The sequence below is a fragment of the Ascaphus truei genome, chromosome 4, assembly GCF_040206685.1.
Source record: "Ascaphus truei isolate aAscTru1 chromosome 4, aAscTru1.hap1, whole genome shotgun sequence".
In the NCBI taxonomy this organism is placed as follows: Eukaryota; Metazoa; Chordata; class Amphibia; order Anura; family Ascaphidae; genus Ascaphus; species Ascaphus truei.
Genome location: NC_134486.1, coordinates 327,400,071 through 327,418,015, shown reverse-complemented (window position 1 = coordinate 327,418,015; position 17,945 = coordinate 327,400,071). Strand labels below are relative to the sequence as shown.

The window sequence follows — 17,945 nt, the reverse complement described above, 5'->3', positions numbered from 1 at the left end:
CCCCTAACAGGTTCAATCTTTCTGTTCATTTGTATAAGACTGCAAAAGTACCTTGTTTTGTTGTTGGGAGTGGAAAAGCCACTTCCAACCCTGAGTCAGGGATATCTAAGTTAAGTTATCGCTCAGATGAGCAGCTTTTGTTTTGATCTGTTTTCTGTTGTATGCACTGTGGCAGTCTCAGTGCCTGGGACTGAATAAACCAGGCATAGCCTGTTTAAAGGAACAGTACGTGACGCCTCATCATTTAACCTACCCTAAAAGACCGTGTTCTAAACAGTCCCGGACAAACGACGGAGCCCCGGAGTAAGCCGTTTGTCACATATGGTGGAGAATGCGGGCAGAGCACTAGGGGGTCTGCGGGTTGAAGAACTTTGAAAGAAAAAAAAAAAAAAGTTTTTTCATCCTCTGCAAACAAGATGGAAGACGTGGTGGGTGCGCTGGTACGCAATGTCGCTGCCCAGAAAGACGTGAATGAAACCCAGCAACAGCTGTTAATAGCCCAGCAAGAAACTAATGCAAACCAGCAGCAGACGAATGCAGCCCAGCAACAGCTGCTAATAGCCCAGCAAGAGATTAATGCAAACCAGCAACAGGCGAATGCAAACCAGCAACAGGCGAATGCAAACCAGCAACAGACGAATGAAGCCCTGCAAAACGCGAATGCAAACCAGCAAGAGACAAACCGCTTGCTGAGAGAGGAGCAACAGCGGTTCGCTCAGGGCTTACAGCAGGAACTCGAGATCCTGAGGGGGACTATCAGTAACCTTCCACTGGCAGTGGCAGCCCCAGTTCCGAAAATGACCAGGGCAAGCCACTACCTTCAGAAGATGGGACCCTCGGATGATGTGGAAGCCTATCTTCTCACGTTTGAACGCACGGCACAGAGAGAGGGATGGCCAGAAGCTGAGTGGGCTGGTCTAATCGCACCCTTCCTAAGCGGCGAACCCCAGAAGGCTTACTTTGATCTAGAGCCAGCCGAAGCTAACGTCTATGCAAAATTGAAGTTCGAGATCCTCGCCCGCCTCGGCGTAACCACGGCTGTTCGCGCCCAAAGGTTTCACGCATGGTCCTTCACGATGGATAAGGCCACCCGAAGCCAGATGTATGACCTCATCCACCTCGCCCGGAAGTGGCTACAACCCGAGATCAACTCAGCCAGCCACATCGTGGAACGGTTGGTCATGGACCAGTTCTTGAGGAAACTTCCCTCTGCCTTACGCCGTTGGGTCAGTCGGAGTGACCCCCACAATGCGGATGAGCTTGTGGCCCTCGTAGAAAGGTACAATGCAGCAGAAGGGCACCCGCAACCCACAGTCGTGGAGCAACCCCACTACCCGAGGTTCCAGGACTCTTCCAGAGACGGTAAAAGGGTACCGGGGTTAAGGGGCGCTGAAGAGCGGCGACCACCTTCACGCAGCACCAGCAACAGTGGTTCGCACACTAAGGGCAATAGCCAACATGGGGAGCCGGGAAAAGGCTCTAAGTGGGACACAGACTATGTACCTAAATGTGTAAATTGTCATGAGAGGGGCCACACAGCAAAAATCTGCCCACTAAATGATGAGCCCATGCAATGCAACAGCGTGGAACCTTATTCGCTGTTGTCCCAATGTATGGGCCCTAGCCCAGAGGACCCCTTGAATAACCATCTGTGGGCATTTGTAAAGGTTAATGGTAAGAGGGTTCGGGCACTTCTTGACTCTGGGAGCATGGTCACACTAGTGTCCGAATACCTCTTGCCCATTAAGAAGAAACAGGGAAACAGTTCACAAAGAGTGGCAATTTGTTGTATACATGGGGATAATCATGAATATTCCACTGTTGATGTTTTTTTTGAAACAGAGTTTGGTTCTTTAGATTTCAAGGTGGGTATTGTACCCAAACTGGCACATGATGTGTTAATAGGGACCGACTTTCCCCATTTTCTAAAAATGTGGTCCCCCGCTCAGAATAGCGCCCAGAGTTCAATAGCGGACCATAACGAAGTATTAGAAGAAACAAATCCTTTCCCTTTTTCAGAAATGGAGGTTGACGAGGGCCCAAATAAGAAGGGGGAAAAGGAGGAGTGCTGTAAAATTCCCTTCCCCATCACTACTTTGGTAGGGAATACCCCAAATCAAGATGTTGAGCAGACACTTACCACCCCAGAACCGGATAAGACCCTCGCTGACCTAGAGGTCAGTCCTGGGAGTTTTAAGAAGGCCCAGTGGGAGGACCCCACATTAGCGGTAGCAAGGGGAAATATACGGGACCAGAATAGTACTCCTGGCCAACCAGATAGGTCACTTGCTTACCCCTACTTCGAGGTAGAGAACGACCTAGTATATCGGGTTGATGAAAGGAAATCAGTTACAACTAAACAATTGTTGGTACCACGGACATTCCGTAACGTAGTATTACACCTCGCACATAGTCATCCATTGGGGGGACACCTAGGGGTGGAAAAGACAAAAGAAAAGGTTCTCCGAAGCTTCTATTGGCCTGGGGTTCTGGCAGAAATTACGAATTATTGTTCCTCATGCCCAGAATGTCAGATCACCACCCCGTTCAAGGCGTACCGCAGCCCATTGGTACCCCTTCCCATAATAGAGGTACCATTTGACCGGATTGCTATGGATCTAGTAGGACCCCTAATAAAGTCTGCTAGGGGACATCAGCATATATTGGTAATATTAGATTATGCCACCCGATATCCGGAGGCAGTTCCCCTACGTAGCACGTCTGCTAAAAACATAGCAAAAGAGTTAGTAGTTCTGTTTTCCCGGGTCGGGATTCCTAAAGAGATTCTATCTGACCAGGGAACACCATTTATGTCCCAAGTAACAAAAGAGCTATGTAAACTCCTAAAAATCAAGCATCTCAGAACCTCAGTCTATCATCCACAAACAGATGGTTTAGTGGAAAGGTTCAATAAAACCTTAAAGAGCATGTTACGGCGGGCGGTTGATAAAGATGGGAAAAACTGGGATTGTTTGTTACCGTACCTGTTATTTGCCATTAGGGAAGTTCCCCAATCATCCACAGGCTTCTCCCCGTTTGAACTATTGTATGGCCGACACCCAAGGGGCTTACTGGATATAGCCAAAGAGACTTGGGAACACGAGGTTACCCCTTACAGAAGTGTAATAGAGCATGTTGCCCAGATGCAGGACCGCATTGCTGCAGTCCTACCCATAGTGAGGGAACACATGGAGAAAGCTCAAGAAGCACAGAGGAATACGTATAATAAGGGTGCTAGGGTCAGAATTTTTTTTCCAGGTGATAGGGTACTAGTTCTGGTTCCCACCGTGGAGAGTAAATTCCTTGCTAAATGGCATGGGCCATATGAGGTCTTGGAAAGAGTGGGAGAAGTAAATTATAAGGTAAGACAGCCAGGTAGGAGGAAACCTGAGCAAATTTACCATATAAACCTACTCAAGCCCTGGAAAGATAGAGAAGTCTTGTTAACCCTAGTACCCCCAGGTCCGTCAGAGAATCAAGAAACTGACCCAGAGGTTAGCATAGCTGAAACCCTGTCTGTTCATCAGAAACGAGAGGTTCAGAATTTAGTGAGAAGAAACAAAGAAATCTTCTCTATACGGCCAGGTAGAACTAGCGTAATTGAACATGACCTAGTCTCTGAACCGGGGGTCCGAGTTAACCTTAAACCGTACCGAATCCCAGAGGCCAAAAGAAAGGCTATAAGTTTAGAGGTTAAAAAAATGCTAAAACTAGGTGTAATTGAGGAATCCCAAAGTGGGTGGAACAGCCCTATAGTCTTAGTCCCAAAGCCAGATGGTACAACAAGGTTTTGTAATGACTACCGGAAACTAAACGCGGTGTCAAAATTTGATACTTATCCTATGCCCAGGGTAGATGAACTTGTAGAGAGACTGGGCAAAGCCCGATATCTCACAACCCTAGACCTAACAAAAGGGTACTGGCAGGTTCCCCTCACAGAAAGGGCAAAAGAAAAGACAGCCTTCTCAACCCCAGACGGCCTCTTTCAGTATAAGGTGTTGCCTTTTGGCTTACATGGAGCTCCCGCCACATTCCAAAGAATGATGGATAAAATTTTAAAACCACATGCTCGGTATGCTGCCGCCTACCTGGATGATGTGGTAATCCATAGTGAAGATTGGCAATCCCACCTTCCAAAGGTCCAAGCTGTGCTTGACGCAGTCCGGTCTGCTGGACTAACTGCTAACCCCGCTAAATGCACTATTGGTCTGGAGGAGGCCAAGTATCTGGGATATTCTATTGGCAGAGGTTTACTCAAACCCCAAACACTCAAAGTGGAGGCGATACAAAATTGGCCAAGGCCAGTTACAAAAAAACAAGTAAGGACCTTTTTGGGGTTAATTGGGTACTATAGAAGGTTTATTCCCAATTTTGCAACTAAGGCAACCCCACTAACTGACCTCACAAAAGCAAGAGGACCACTAATGGTAAAGTGGTCCCCCGAAACCGAACAAGCCTTTAGAAGCCTGAAAGAAGCTCTCGGTGCCCAACCAGTGTTGGTCACACCTGACTTCTCCAAAGAGTTCGTAGTCCAAACCGACGCATCTGAGGTAGGGCTGGGGGCGGTACTCTCCCAGGAGTCTCAAGGTGAGGAGCACCCTATCCTTTATTTAAGTAGGAAACTAAATCCCCAGGAGAAAAATTACTCCATAGTAGAGAAAGAGTGTCTCGCAATAAAGTGGGCTGTAGAGACGCTCAAATACTACCTGTTGGGGAGAAAATTCCGGTTGGTCACAGATCATGCACCCCTTACCTGGATGTGTCAAAACAGGGAAAAGAATGCTAGAGTGACCAGGTGGTTCCTAAGCCTACAACCCTTTAAATTTTCTGTGGAACACAGGTCAGGGCACAAACATGGCAATGCTGACGGGTTGTCAAGGATGCACTCCCTAATATCCATGGTCGCTCATCCCTCGAGGTCTGAGCTGGGGGGGAGGATATGTGACAGAAACCAGGGGATGGTAATAAATTCCGTATATAGGGCTCCCAGGATACTAAACAGTTTCTATCCTGTTTGGCCTGGGAGTGCAGCCTTATAATACATACACTCCATCCCACAGTTTGGCAAGCGCTGGAACTGAGGGATGAGAGATCCAGACCAGAGTTTGTCTGCTGCCTGATTTCTGTCACCTGTCATGCTAATTAGGAATCAGGTATGTAAGACTGTTTTCCTGTTTGCTCTGGTCTCTCCACAAGAGCCAGGAGGCTGGAAGGCTGCTGAACTACAGAGGGGAGAAGCCTCTTCCCCTAACAGGTTCAATCTTTCTGTTCATTTGTATAAGACTGCAAAAGTACCTTGTTTTGTTGTTGGGAGTGGAAAAGCCACTTCCAACCCTGAGTCAGGGATATCTAAGTTAAGTTATCGCTCAGATGAGCAGCTTTTGTTTTGATCTGTTTTCTGTTGTATGCACTGTGGCAGTCTCAGTGCCTGGGACTGAATAAACCAGGCATAGCCTGTTTAAAGGAACAGTACGTGACGCCTCATCATTTAACCTACCCTAAAAGACCGTGTTCTAAACAGTCCCGGACAAACGACGGAGCCCCGGAGTAAGCCGTTTGTCACACCATTGACTGCTAGAGTAGCTTATCATGCCCATATTATATGGGCATGATGTATTACTATGCCACTCAATGGGTACAGGGTGTATACAGTGGGTCCGAGGTGGGTGGTTAGGCCTCCTGGGTGGGTAGTGGGTGAGGGTTGGTTAACCCCTTAATAACTATAGCGGTTATTAACCACTAAGGTGATTTAGGGGCTAGGGGCCATTAGATTGTATTTTCTTATGTATTGTTGCTAGCATCGGAGGGCATGGCCCTGCAGTTTGCTGACGAGGACACCCTTCATGTTGGCAGGGGTAAGAAGAACGTTTTTTATTTACTTTATTTATGCTGGCTGGCTTATGTTGTGTTTAATAATGGGCAAATCATTTATTATCCAAATTTGGATAATAGTTATTTTACACATTACTGTACTGTATGTGTTTGGTGTGGGGGGTGGGGGGAAGTGAATTTATTGAAATGTAGGCCATGTTTTTTTTTTTTTAAATACAGGAATGGTACCGCAGGCCAGCGGGGACCCATTGGGACCAACTGAGGACCCCCGGAAACCTGCAGGGACCACCCGAGGGCCCACCAGACATCCGTGGGGATGTCACGTGGACCCCCAGACACTTGCGGGTACCACCCGTTGACCCCATTGGGGCTCATGGACACCCGTGGGGACTACCTGGAAGCCCATGGAGCCTAGTTGGGACCACCTGAGGGCCCCCAGACACCCGTGGGAAGGCCCAGGGTGCCCCATGGGGCCTGCGGACACCCGTGGGGACCACCCGGGGACCCCCACCGGCTGTGGTATTAATCCTGTGTCTTTAAAAAAAAATGGTTTTATGAGGGGGCACAGGGGGTGGGTTGTGTATTGTTTTTAATACATATTTTATTTTAACTTTTCTTACTATTGTAGATGAACAGGGGGTCTCCGGAGCAGAACCTTGTTGATTTGAGGTCAGAGGACCCCCTGCTTCCCGAGATACAGGCCGCGTTATATGGTTCTGGCATCTCCTATGCATGTAAATGCCCCACGTCACATGACCGGGACATTTCAATGCATAGGAGATACCGACACCCCATAACGGGGCCTGTATCTCGGGAAGCAGGGGGTCCCCAGACCTGAAATTAACGCGGTTATGCTCTGGAGACCCCCTGCTCACGTACACTAGTAATACAATTGAAATTTAAAATAAATTAATTTCCGGCGAGTTTGGCGCAGGGATAGGCGGCTCTCTCTCTCTCTGCAGCAGAATCAACTCGCCAGATAAGCCCTTTTCGGAGGGCAGATCATCGCGTCCCTGGCTACTCGCCGTGTTTGCAAATGTTGCATTCACTGGGCCTTTCTGCATACCGTGATAGCAATGCTGTCAAAAACGGCGATTTAAATTTGATGGTGATTTTTTTTTAAATGATTGCTTATAGCATAAGCCCCTTAGTCTAGAATGAGTGAAGCTCCTTATTCAGTCATTGCAAGCAATATGGTTGCTCAGATGATGTTTTGTCTCATGTAATGTGTGAGGCTGAGTCCCCAGTCAGCACTGTGGCACGCGCGCCCGGCGGGGGGGGGCGGCGCATGCCAGCGCTACACCGCGATCTGCGGTCTGAGGGGAGAGAGAACGTTTGCGACGGGAGGGGGCGTGGCGGTAGGTTTGCGGGGGCGTGGCCATGACGTCCCGCGGCTGGTTCGCCCTCATTAGCTGAACCGCCGGCGGGGGCGTGGCCACGCCTCCATCGCAAATGCCAATCTCAAATTCCCCTGCCTGCCTGAAAACCTGTCTCGCACCGCTGGGGGAAGGTGCGCGACAAGGTAGGAACTGGGACCGGAGGAACTGGGGGGGTGGGGCTTGATCGCACAGCGCACGCCGATGCGTGCGCTGTAGTAGTTAGTGGGACCACAGCCTAACACTGATATCGTTTCAATCTGTTTTTGGAACGCATATTTTTCAAGGTGTGCAGTATATGCAGTAGACTAAATTTGGAAAGATAGGGAAAGATTTAAGAAAATGCCATAGCCGTAAACGTGTATTATGTATCCAGTCACTTGAATAGCAGTTAACGAACAATCATTACGATCATACTATGATGAATCTCTGTCTTCACTCACATTGAATGTGTGGAGTAATATAGTATTAAAGAATACTATATTATTATTAACCAGTGGTAAGGTTAGAATTTCGAACACACAGTACAATTTGATTTCATGATAAAAGCAAACATGTTCAGAGTTCTGTCATCAACTTCAAATTGGGAATATAAATGTAAAATGTGACTGCAACTTCCATTACCTTCATATACTGTAGATACTTCTGATAAATAAAATAACAGATAATATTTTGGTGGTTTACAATTAGGCATACTGTATATTGTGTAAACATGGAACCTGCAGTGCCATCTAATGGACATTTCAGACAGGCAACGAATTGTACAGCTAAATGTGTAGGCTTCATTCTGCATTCAGAAAACATATTCTTAGGGTTTTTGTATCAAGGTTTTACCTACGTTGCGCTTATAGTGGCGGCGACGACACGATGTCATGGCAAAACAAATGTAGTGCTGTCGTTGCGTGCGCTTATAGTAGAAGCGACGTGACGGAGCGACGCTGGAAGTCAAGTCAATTTGATTTTTCCAGCAACCGCAGCGTGATGTCGCCATCAGACTTAGGCTGCGCTTATAATTCTGGCGACGCGATCGATGACGTCACCCTTCGCCATTGCCACCCGTGATGGTTGTAATTTGTTTTTTAGCGACCGTCACCAGTGACGTCACTAAAGGGGGCGGGCCGCGCAATTTGATTGGTCACATGTGACTGTCTCTAAAAAATCAAATATACCTGGCTTCCAAATTTTTAGTCGCTCCGTCACTCCGTCGCTCCATCGCCAGATAAAACGGAGCTAGAAGCCAATCTTCAATGCTAACTCAATAAACATATACTGTATGTGCTATAAAAGGCCTATTGTAGGTAACTTATTACAAAGTTTATACAGTGTAAAGGAGCAATCCAAGTAATATCCTATGTGTGTTTAAGTAAATCAGTTCTGTCGTATTAGATAATAGTTTCTACCTTTTTTCAAACTTTTAATACCATATTTAATGATTTGTTATTATTATTTATTGGCAAGCAAAGCTTCCACTGCAGCCAGGGATTCTGGGTAATGACCTGCAAATGAGCTCTTTGTGTGAATGTGCTCACAAGTGGTATTTGTATTTGCTGTACACTGTACGTTGGTGGGGGTTTTACTCAACATAACTTATTTTTTGATGAGTTTAACACAGATGTAAAATCCATGATAACAATCTGTAAGGCAGGTGAAGGAGAGAAGGAACGGCAGAGGGGATAGATTTAATAAACAGACCAGGCAATAAATGGATGAAAGGGATCGTGAGAAATAGGACCACACATCCATTAGCAGTGTGAAGGGTGGGGGAGAGAAGGGGTTACATTGTAACATTAACAGAGGCAGGGAGAAACATTACAAATACAAAATTCTGACAGTGTGTAGTCAGGCATGTGAATGTGCTCACAAGTGGCATTTTTATTTGCTGTACACTGTACGGTTCAGGGTTTGTTGTCACCTAACCCACCATAACTTATTTAATGTGTGGTTGAAACCTCTTCAAGCTTCACATTGCAAAGCCAGTATAACCATCCTCACACTAACGAGACTCAATTGGCAAAATAGCTGCCTGTGAGTAGGTTTACTGGCTATGTTACTTCTTTAACCCAGGCTTTAGCTTATAGGGGTCCATGTTAAAATGGATAAGAAGCAAAAGGTGCCTGTGCTCATTTACATGTTGTTTTTCAGAGTCCCTGGCTGCAGTGGAAGCACTGTATGCTAAGAGATAATGGGGAAACGCAGGGTTGCAGACGTGTCTGAGACATGTGAATGTGCTTGAAAGTCATATTTGTGTGTGTGTGTGTGTGTGTGTGTGTGTGTGTGTGTGTGTGTGTGTGTGTGTGTGTGTGTGTGTGTGTGTGTGTGTGTGTGTGTGTGTGTGTGTGTGTGTGTGTGTGTGTGTGTGTGTGTGTGTGTGTGTGTGTAAGAACGTGATAATTTTGAGTTCAAATTTTCTCCATCATTGAGTGCTTTTAAATCATTTATGGAATTATCTGGCTGTGAGTGGTGATGTTATTGTGTGTCTGTGTAGGTTTACTCAGGTTTTAACTTTTAGCTAGTTACAACAGAAACACTGAAGAATGGCAAACTATAAAGAAACCCACAGACAGATGGAGTTACCTCCATAACTCCAGCTTCCATCCCAATCATGAAAAACAAGCCATTAAACATAGCCAGGCTATAAGATATGATGATATACTGTATGCTCCGACACTAAAGACAGGAACAGATACCTCACAACAGTGACTAAATCATTCAGACAGAAGGGATACAAGCCATAGATTATTACCAAAATTATCACATCTGCACTAAATGCCCCACAAGAACTCCTGCACCAGTACAAAACGGAAGAAAGAACCACACGCATATCACTAGTGGCCACATACAACCCTACCCTAGAGGGAATGTGCAATCAAAGATCTGCAACCCATGATGACAGAGGATGACACATTAAAGTTATATTCTCTAAACCTCCCCTCCTTGCATTATGGCAATCGCCAAACCTCAGACATAAGTTAGTAAACAGAAAACTTCATAACAAACTCAAGGTCACTGAGAATGGCACAGGACCATGCAACATCACATACTGCAAACTCTGCAAACATGTATATCAAAATCCCACAGTCAGCCACAAACATAGAACATTCAATGTTAAATGATCCTACTACTGTACATTCAGGAATGACATGACAGAAAGCCCAAATGCTACAGATGCAGTGGCCGTTATTCGAACACTTCACGTCATGTTGTATACCTCGGAATACCCATGTCATGGTGCGGGGTTTCTTCCAACCGTACCGCCTTTAGACGCGAGTGCAGAAAATTGCATTTTAGTGATGTGGTTTTTAAACACCTGAAATTGACACCGTAGCACAGTACTGTACACATTACAATTCATTGCATATAATTGCACACAATCCATGACATTCAAACAAAGCAACCGCGATAAACACGTGTGCCTGGGGCAATTGCCCGCGTTAGTGCCACGTGGAGTACAGTAGCGCACACGAAAACGGCTCCGTGATTTGTTCGAATAACAGCCGCTGCATCTGTACATCCAACATGGCAAATCATATACTTAAATACTGGTTTTCTCTCTTAAGTGAAGGTTACTTAGTTAAATTCTTTGGCCAAAGCATTGTATACTTGTAAACCACATCAAGGTGTCTCTTCTCTTCTTTTTTTGCAAGTTCTAGGGGGCACTTTTCTGAAGCCAGGGTCACGTTTGATGTGTGAATGGCTCCCGATAGCATTAACACAGTTCCCTTTTAAATCACTCCAAGCCCTGTAATATTTCCTCGACTTTATTGGGAAAGGCAGCAAAACACAGATACTTGTGGATAGTGTGTAGTGGTGATTATTAGTTAGGAACCGGTAAAAAGAGATGGCCTCACCATGGGGGATGGACAGAGAAGGGTCTTGTACTCACTGTCTCCAGGGTGGAAAAGGAAGTGAGGGGCAGTGTGGGTAAAGAAATAGTCTAGGGGCAGACTATCTCTGAACAAACAGGAGGGGGGGCAGACTAGCCCATTCTGGTGAGGATCTCAGAAACTGCAGTAGCAGCGCACTGATTCCATGCCCAGAGGCAAGAAATGCAACATTGTTGCAAGTTACACAGGCACAGTATGTGTGTGCAAGCTCCATGCAGCTGGGAATAAGAACTGACAGGCAGAAGCTGCAAAGGAGAGAGGGAGGTGAGTCAGAAAGGTAGTTCTGGTTCCATGACAGGCACCTTGATGTGGTCTGCAAGCTTACAATGCTTTTGGTCAAATAATTTAACTAAGTGACCCTCACTTATGAGAGAAAAACAGATAAGTATTTATCATGTTGGATGTAGCATTGGGGCTTTCTGTCTTTTGTTGTATGCATTTTGACATAACTATATATAGAGTGGTGGGTCTGGGTTTTGAGCTTACAGGGGTGTTGTGTGTGTTTATACTGTATGATTCAATGCCGAAAATGTGACCAGAGATGCTACACTGGTGAAACCTGCCAAAAACTTCAAACCAGAATGAACCTACACAGACATGCAATAACACACCATTAAGAAGGAAGATATTGCACTCCAGTGGGACATCATTGGAATACTGGAGCAGTGTCTTTGTCTTCTGTATCTTGGGGGTGTACAGCATGTATCCAAACTACGTAATGCGTGAAAGTCCACAGATGGGAGTTGCTGCCGGGATCTAAAAGACACTGCTACTATGCTTCTGATCTAGTGGCACATTGTGAGGGTAACATCTTGTTACTTTTGTCGCTGGATTTGTTACTTTGTTACCTGTGCTGACGCAGCGATATACTGAAAACCTGACCTGTTGGGGGAGGGAGGGGCAGAGTTGAGCACCTGTGCACTATAATAATAAAGGGTTTCATTTGATACATGTTTGTAACACATAATTCAATGGAACTTTGAACTCTTTTCATGCAGAGACGTCTGTGATGCACTGCTTTATGAATAATTAACATGGAAGATTGAGGTTGTCTTATCCTGTGATCTATTTTCCCTTCCTATACAGGCGACTTCATCAACAATTTGAAAGCTATAAAGAGCAAATTAGGAAAATCGGCGAGGACCCACGTCGTCCCCCAGGAGAGCACAAAGATGATGCCCCAACATGTGGAATCTGCCACAAAACAAAGTTTGCCGATGGCTGTGGCCATTTATGCTCTTATTGCCGAACAAAATTTTGTGCTCGATGTGGAGGTCGCGTTTCTCTGCGGTCAAACAATGTAAGTGGAAATAAGTTGAGAAATAATGATCATATAATGTAAGTGGAGTCAAGAGGTGATAGAATTCCCAATAAATAAGTGACATAGTGATCATACAACATAGATACAGTCAATATAAGGCATAAACCTAACTGTGCTAGGTACAGTCAAAATGTGACTACTACAATCTGACATAAGTCATGACATAACATGATGATTATATAATGTAATTGAAATCATAATATAAGAAGTATAAAGTAAGGTGAAATAACAATGGCTGTGCAATATAAGTGCCGGGAGGATGTAGCCCCAAAATGTCATACAATGTAAGTGTAGACAATCTAGTCAGCCAATGTAAACATACTTGAGTTAGTTGATAAACAGGTCACATGTTTTAATATTTTACATTTCAGCATTCTTTTTGTTATGTCTTTCTCTCATCACATGTGGGCTCACTGTTATGTTGTAAGAACTATCTTTCCTTCTGAATCCATTGCCTTTTTCACCACACAAAATTGATATTAAAGGGTTGTTCAGGCTAGTATGGATACATAATATATACTGTGCAAATACTGCATAGTGCATATGCAGCATAATATCACACATTTACAGTTATTCATGAATATAAAATACTTGGACTTTCTAGTGAAAAAAATGATTTGTTTCCGTCAATCAAGGGGAATACTATAATCCAAACACATACCCCCTGTAAGATCAGAAGCCAAATCCACCACATCATATATATTGTGTTAAAAAGAGTCCTACTTGGACTGTGACCTCATGTATACAACAAAAGACAAAAAGGCCTAGTGATACATCTAACTTGACATAGTACTGAATATAGTTAAATACTTTCTGTATTATAAATCTGTATATCTACTCATAAGCTGTTCATTTCAGTTGGTAAAACAACATGGAGGTTAGTGACCCCTCCTCCCTGTTACCAAGCTCACTCATCCCTCCTTTTTAATTGCAGTTCTTGCTAAGCACCTATGAATGACCTGTCTATTAAAGACAGCTCTCCCTCCATTAGAGAGGTTATGAGGGCTTGTTGCAGATGCAGCAGTGTTAGGATTTACAGATGGGCCACACCGTGAAGTGGTTATAAACTGAAAGTATTTTGGCCAAAGGATTAGACTAAATGACCCCTGATTATGAGAAGATATACAGTTAAGTATTTAACTATATAATATGTCAAGTTAGATATAGCACTAGGGATTTTTGTCTTCTGTTCTACTACTATATTCCTACGTTCTAACAAAAAGGGGTGTGTTCATTACACACCTATACCTCCAATGCAAAATTGGCCGAAAAAAGAATGCAATTTGACATGACAAATATCTGCTGTTTTTGCTGTATTAAGAACTATACAAATTATAAAATCTCCAGATTTTGCTTCTCATTAATATGCAAATGTGTGAAAAGTCACAACCAGGAATTGAAAGAGAAGCCATGCGTTTGCAGCATCCCCTGGCAGTGGGAATTAATACTGCGGGGGGAGGGGGGTTCCCATAAAGGAAAATTCCTCCTCCCTCCTACCCACCTGCCTGCACTCTGCCTTAATATTTGTTGGAGTTGCGGCATTTTACCTTTTTTGGTCCCAGAAGGAAAGTCTGGCTACATCTGTACTTGCAAACAGGTTAACCTGTACTCCACATGGTGAGCTGAATGACACCTGGGAAGGATTTCTGACTGTGACTTTCTAGGTTGATAAGCAATCTCACCACTTAATAAATAGCCCATGAATATCTCATTTTGTTTACATATTGCACATCCAGAAACAAATCACATAAAATTAAAAGCCTTTTTTCACATAGTATGGAAATGCGATAAGGGCGTTGTGAATATGTCGACATTTATTTCTGTGCCAATTTACACATGGAAATGCCATTATCAGTTTAATAAATAAACCAGTAAGTGTATATGAGGTTTGGCAAAATCCGTGCCGGGTTTTCAGAGTCCGGTCTGGGATTTTGCTCTTGCTCGCCCTCTGTGGCATAATCGTCCATTTTTGCTCCTGGCAACTTCCTTTAAAAGGACAGGCCAGTAAGCAGGAAGTTGCCGAGTGTAGACGGACGTTTATAAGGTGAAATTATAATAAGGCTTTATTGTGCCTTTTCCTTTTTTATCAGGAAAACATCCAAACAAGGGGGGGGGAACAAAGCTTCCATTCACTTGGGAGTATTTCTAGTGAAAACACTATTCAATTAATTTACATCTCCCTTAGTCAAGCATTTCTCCAAGTCCCCAAACACATAGCATAAATTAAGCAGATATAGAAAGTCTTGTAAATAAAAGTCTTATCTGTTCCTTGTGGTTTGGAGGGAAAATCTTCTCACTTCCTGGTTCAGCTTCAGGTGTAGTAGTTTTCCCTGTGTCTTGAAATCAGCTCTGCTGTGCAGAGCTCAAGACTGGTCAGCTCCAGAGATCGGGGTTTCTTTTGGTCAGTCTCTCCTGGGACTCAAGAACCTCTGCTCTGTCTCTCTAAAGGTCAGCTCTCAGTCAGAGCTAAGGAGGAGTCACTTCCTGTCTCAAAGGCAGGCTTTTTGTAAACAATCTAATCAGGCAGGTGGTGTTTAGTAATTAACTACCACACTGCTAGATTAAAGGCACATTACTGAACAGGGATAAGTCCCCTGTTACACCGAGCAAAGTTCCAGTTCATACAACGCCCTTGCCTATTGTCTTCCACGTTACCAGACCTGGTAGAGATATCTCTACTATCCTTGTCTTCAGCCTGCCTCGACCTCTGCATTCACTCCGACTACACAACACTACTGCCAGCCCTGACCTCCGGCTTATGACTCTCTACTCTATCAGGACTCTGTCCCTCGGCTCAGGTCGGTTCTTTCACCTTCCTAACTCAGCTCTGCGGTTCGCTTCCTGCTTGAAACGTTACATTTTGCTCGGCCCAAATATGGACCCCACTGAGGTAGAATGAGCCGTTAACCTGCAAGGACAGTACTTGGGGGATCACGAGCAACGCCTCGCCCTACACGACCAACAACTGGCACAGATGTATGATGCAGTGCCAGACTTAGTCACCCACATACTGTAAGAACGCATCAAGTGGACTTGAAGGTTGCAGATGCGGCTCCGATACTGCTTCTGGTATCCCTGGCGATCAGAGAACCTCGGATCCTGACTCCTCTTCAGTATGTTGGGGACCCTATGGCATGCAGAGGATTTCATAATCAATGCTCTATCCAATTTGAATTGCAACCATCCAAGTTCAACACGCACCGAGTCCGGGTGGCCTCCCCACTCTGGGAGAGGGATTCGCCCCTGATCAGTGACTCCCCTGCCTTCATCCGTACTTTCAAATTGGTGTTTGACGCTCCAGGACGGGTATATTCAGCTTCACTCCTTTGACTTTCACACCCTCGCAGCCAAAACCGTCTGGAATAATGAAGCCCTGGTAGCGGCCTTTTGGCAGGGGCTATCCAAAGGTCATTGGATTGAGTTGATTTCGCTCTGCATACAGAACAATCTCAGGAACACCTGTCCGAAGGTATGCCGTGCTGATGAGTCCGACTACTCGATTGGCCCCAAACTTCGTTTCTCTGCCTCCTCTGGATGATGAGCCTACACAGCTAAGTAACACCAGACTGCCTAAACAAGAGAGAAGTTGGAGGTGTACCTTGGGCTTGTGTCTTTATTGTGGGTCCCAGGGCCCCCAGATCCATGACTGCCCGATTTATTGCGCGATCAGGAAAACGCAGGGCCCAGTGAAGTTGAGGAAGCATTCGCTGGACATCTCTATCATCCCTTCTCCCTCTTTGTCTTCCCAGATTCTTCTGCCAGTTCCCCTCTCATGGGGTTCTGCCTCAGTCTCCACTCAGGCCTTCGTGGATTCCGGAGCAGCCAGTAATTTCCTCGATCTATCTTTCGCCAAGCAGCACGCAATTCCCCTTCGCTCGTTGAAGACTCCGTTAGAGATTGTGATGATTGATGGAAGACCCCTAGTACCTGGTACCATCACCCAGGAGTCTATCTCCCTGGTAGTGAACATCGGAGTACTACATAACTACTCTCTACTCTACTCTCTACATCTACTCCCTTTCATGGTAATCAACGCACCCTTAGCACCTATAGTATTAGGTCACCCTTGGTTGCGTTCCCACAACCCTACAACCCTACAATAGACTAGTTAATGGGACAAGTGACCACCTGGGGCCAGTGATGTCACAGGACTTGCTTGTCTATACCTCGCCCCAGCTCTGACTCACCGCTGGCGTCCGTGTCTCTCCCCGATGGTTTTCCCTTCGCCTACAAGGATTTTGGGTCCGTTTTCAATGAGAAGCAAGCCGAGGTGTTGCCACTGCATCAGACATTTGACGGTCCAATTGACTTGCTCCCAGGAGCCATCCCACCTCATGGGTGGACGTACCCCCTTTCGGAGCCAGAGACAAAGGCTATGCGTAAGTACATAGAAGAGAATTTGAAACATGGATTAATCTGCAAGTCTACATCTCCTGCGGGAACAGGTTTTTTCTTTGTGGGAAAAAATGATGGGTCTCTGTGTCCCTGTATAGATTACTGGGGGTTGAACAAAATGACAGTAAAAAAATCGTTTTCCTATCCATCTCATTCCGGAATTATTCGACCGACTCCGTGGGGCCTCTATTTTCATTAAGTTGGATCTCCGCTGGGCTTACAATTTGGTCAGAATTAAGGAGGGTGACGAATGGAAGACGGTGTTCAATACCCGAGATGGGCATTATGAATACTCAGTGATGCCATTCAGTTTGTGCAATGCGCCGGTTGTGTTCCAAAGCTTCATAAATGAGGTATTCCGAGATCTCCTCAATCATTTTGTGGTCATATATCTTGACGATATCCTGATTTTTTTCATCATCACGGTCCGATCACCGGGTCCAGATCAGGCGGGTACTTCAGAGGTTACGGGAAAAGGCTCGCTGGAGAAATGACAATTTGAACAACCCAAGATCTCCTTCCTCGGATACATCATATCCGCCCAGGTGTTTGAGATGGACAGAGGCTAGGTCTCAGCAGTGTTGGACTGGCCCGTACCGGTGGGTCTCAAACCCACTCAGCGCATTCTCAGATTCACCAACTACTACAGAAAGTTCATTAAAGACTTCTCTAAGGTGGTGGGTCACATTAAGGCTCTTACAAAACAGGGGGTGAATCCTAAGAAGTAGACACCTTCGAGAGACTGAAGTCTGCTTTCTCGTCTGCCCCGGTCCTGGTCCATCCCGATCCCTCTAAGCCTTTCATAGGGAAAGTGGATGCATCCGATGTGGTGGCTGGGGCCATGCTATGCCAATGGCAGGAGATTCAAGGGAGACTACACCCCTGCACCTTCTTTTCTAAGACATTTTCTTCCGCCGAGAGAAAGTACGATGTTGGGAACCGAGAATTACTTGCCATAAAATTAGCTCTTCAAGAGTCGGGACATTTTATGGAAAGTACCAAGCAACCCATCACTATATTAACAAATCACAAGAATTTGGAATACATTGAATGTGCCAAGAGACCTGGGACTCTACAGGCGAGGTGGGCTCTCTTTTTTTTTTTTTTTACATGCTTCAATTTCATTATATCCTTTCG

The 17,945-nt window shown here is 45.3% G+C and overlaps 1 protein-coding gene across 25 annotated transcripts in view; it reads left to right on the top strand.

The window, feature by feature from the left end:
• Window positions 1-17,945, top strand: part of RIMS1 (regulating synaptic membrane exocytosis 1) — a 489,535-nt gene that overhangs the window by 81,827 nt on the left and 389,763 nt on the right. For all 25 annotated transcript variants that reach the window (XM_075598054.1, XM_075598045.1, XM_075598044.1 and 22 more), the window contains exon 2: window positions 12,179-12,392. In XM_075598054.1, coding sequence (XP_075454169.1) covers window positions 12,179-12,392 — 214 coding nt within the window. The remainder of the gene's footprint in view (window positions 1-12,178; window positions 12,393-17,945) is intronic.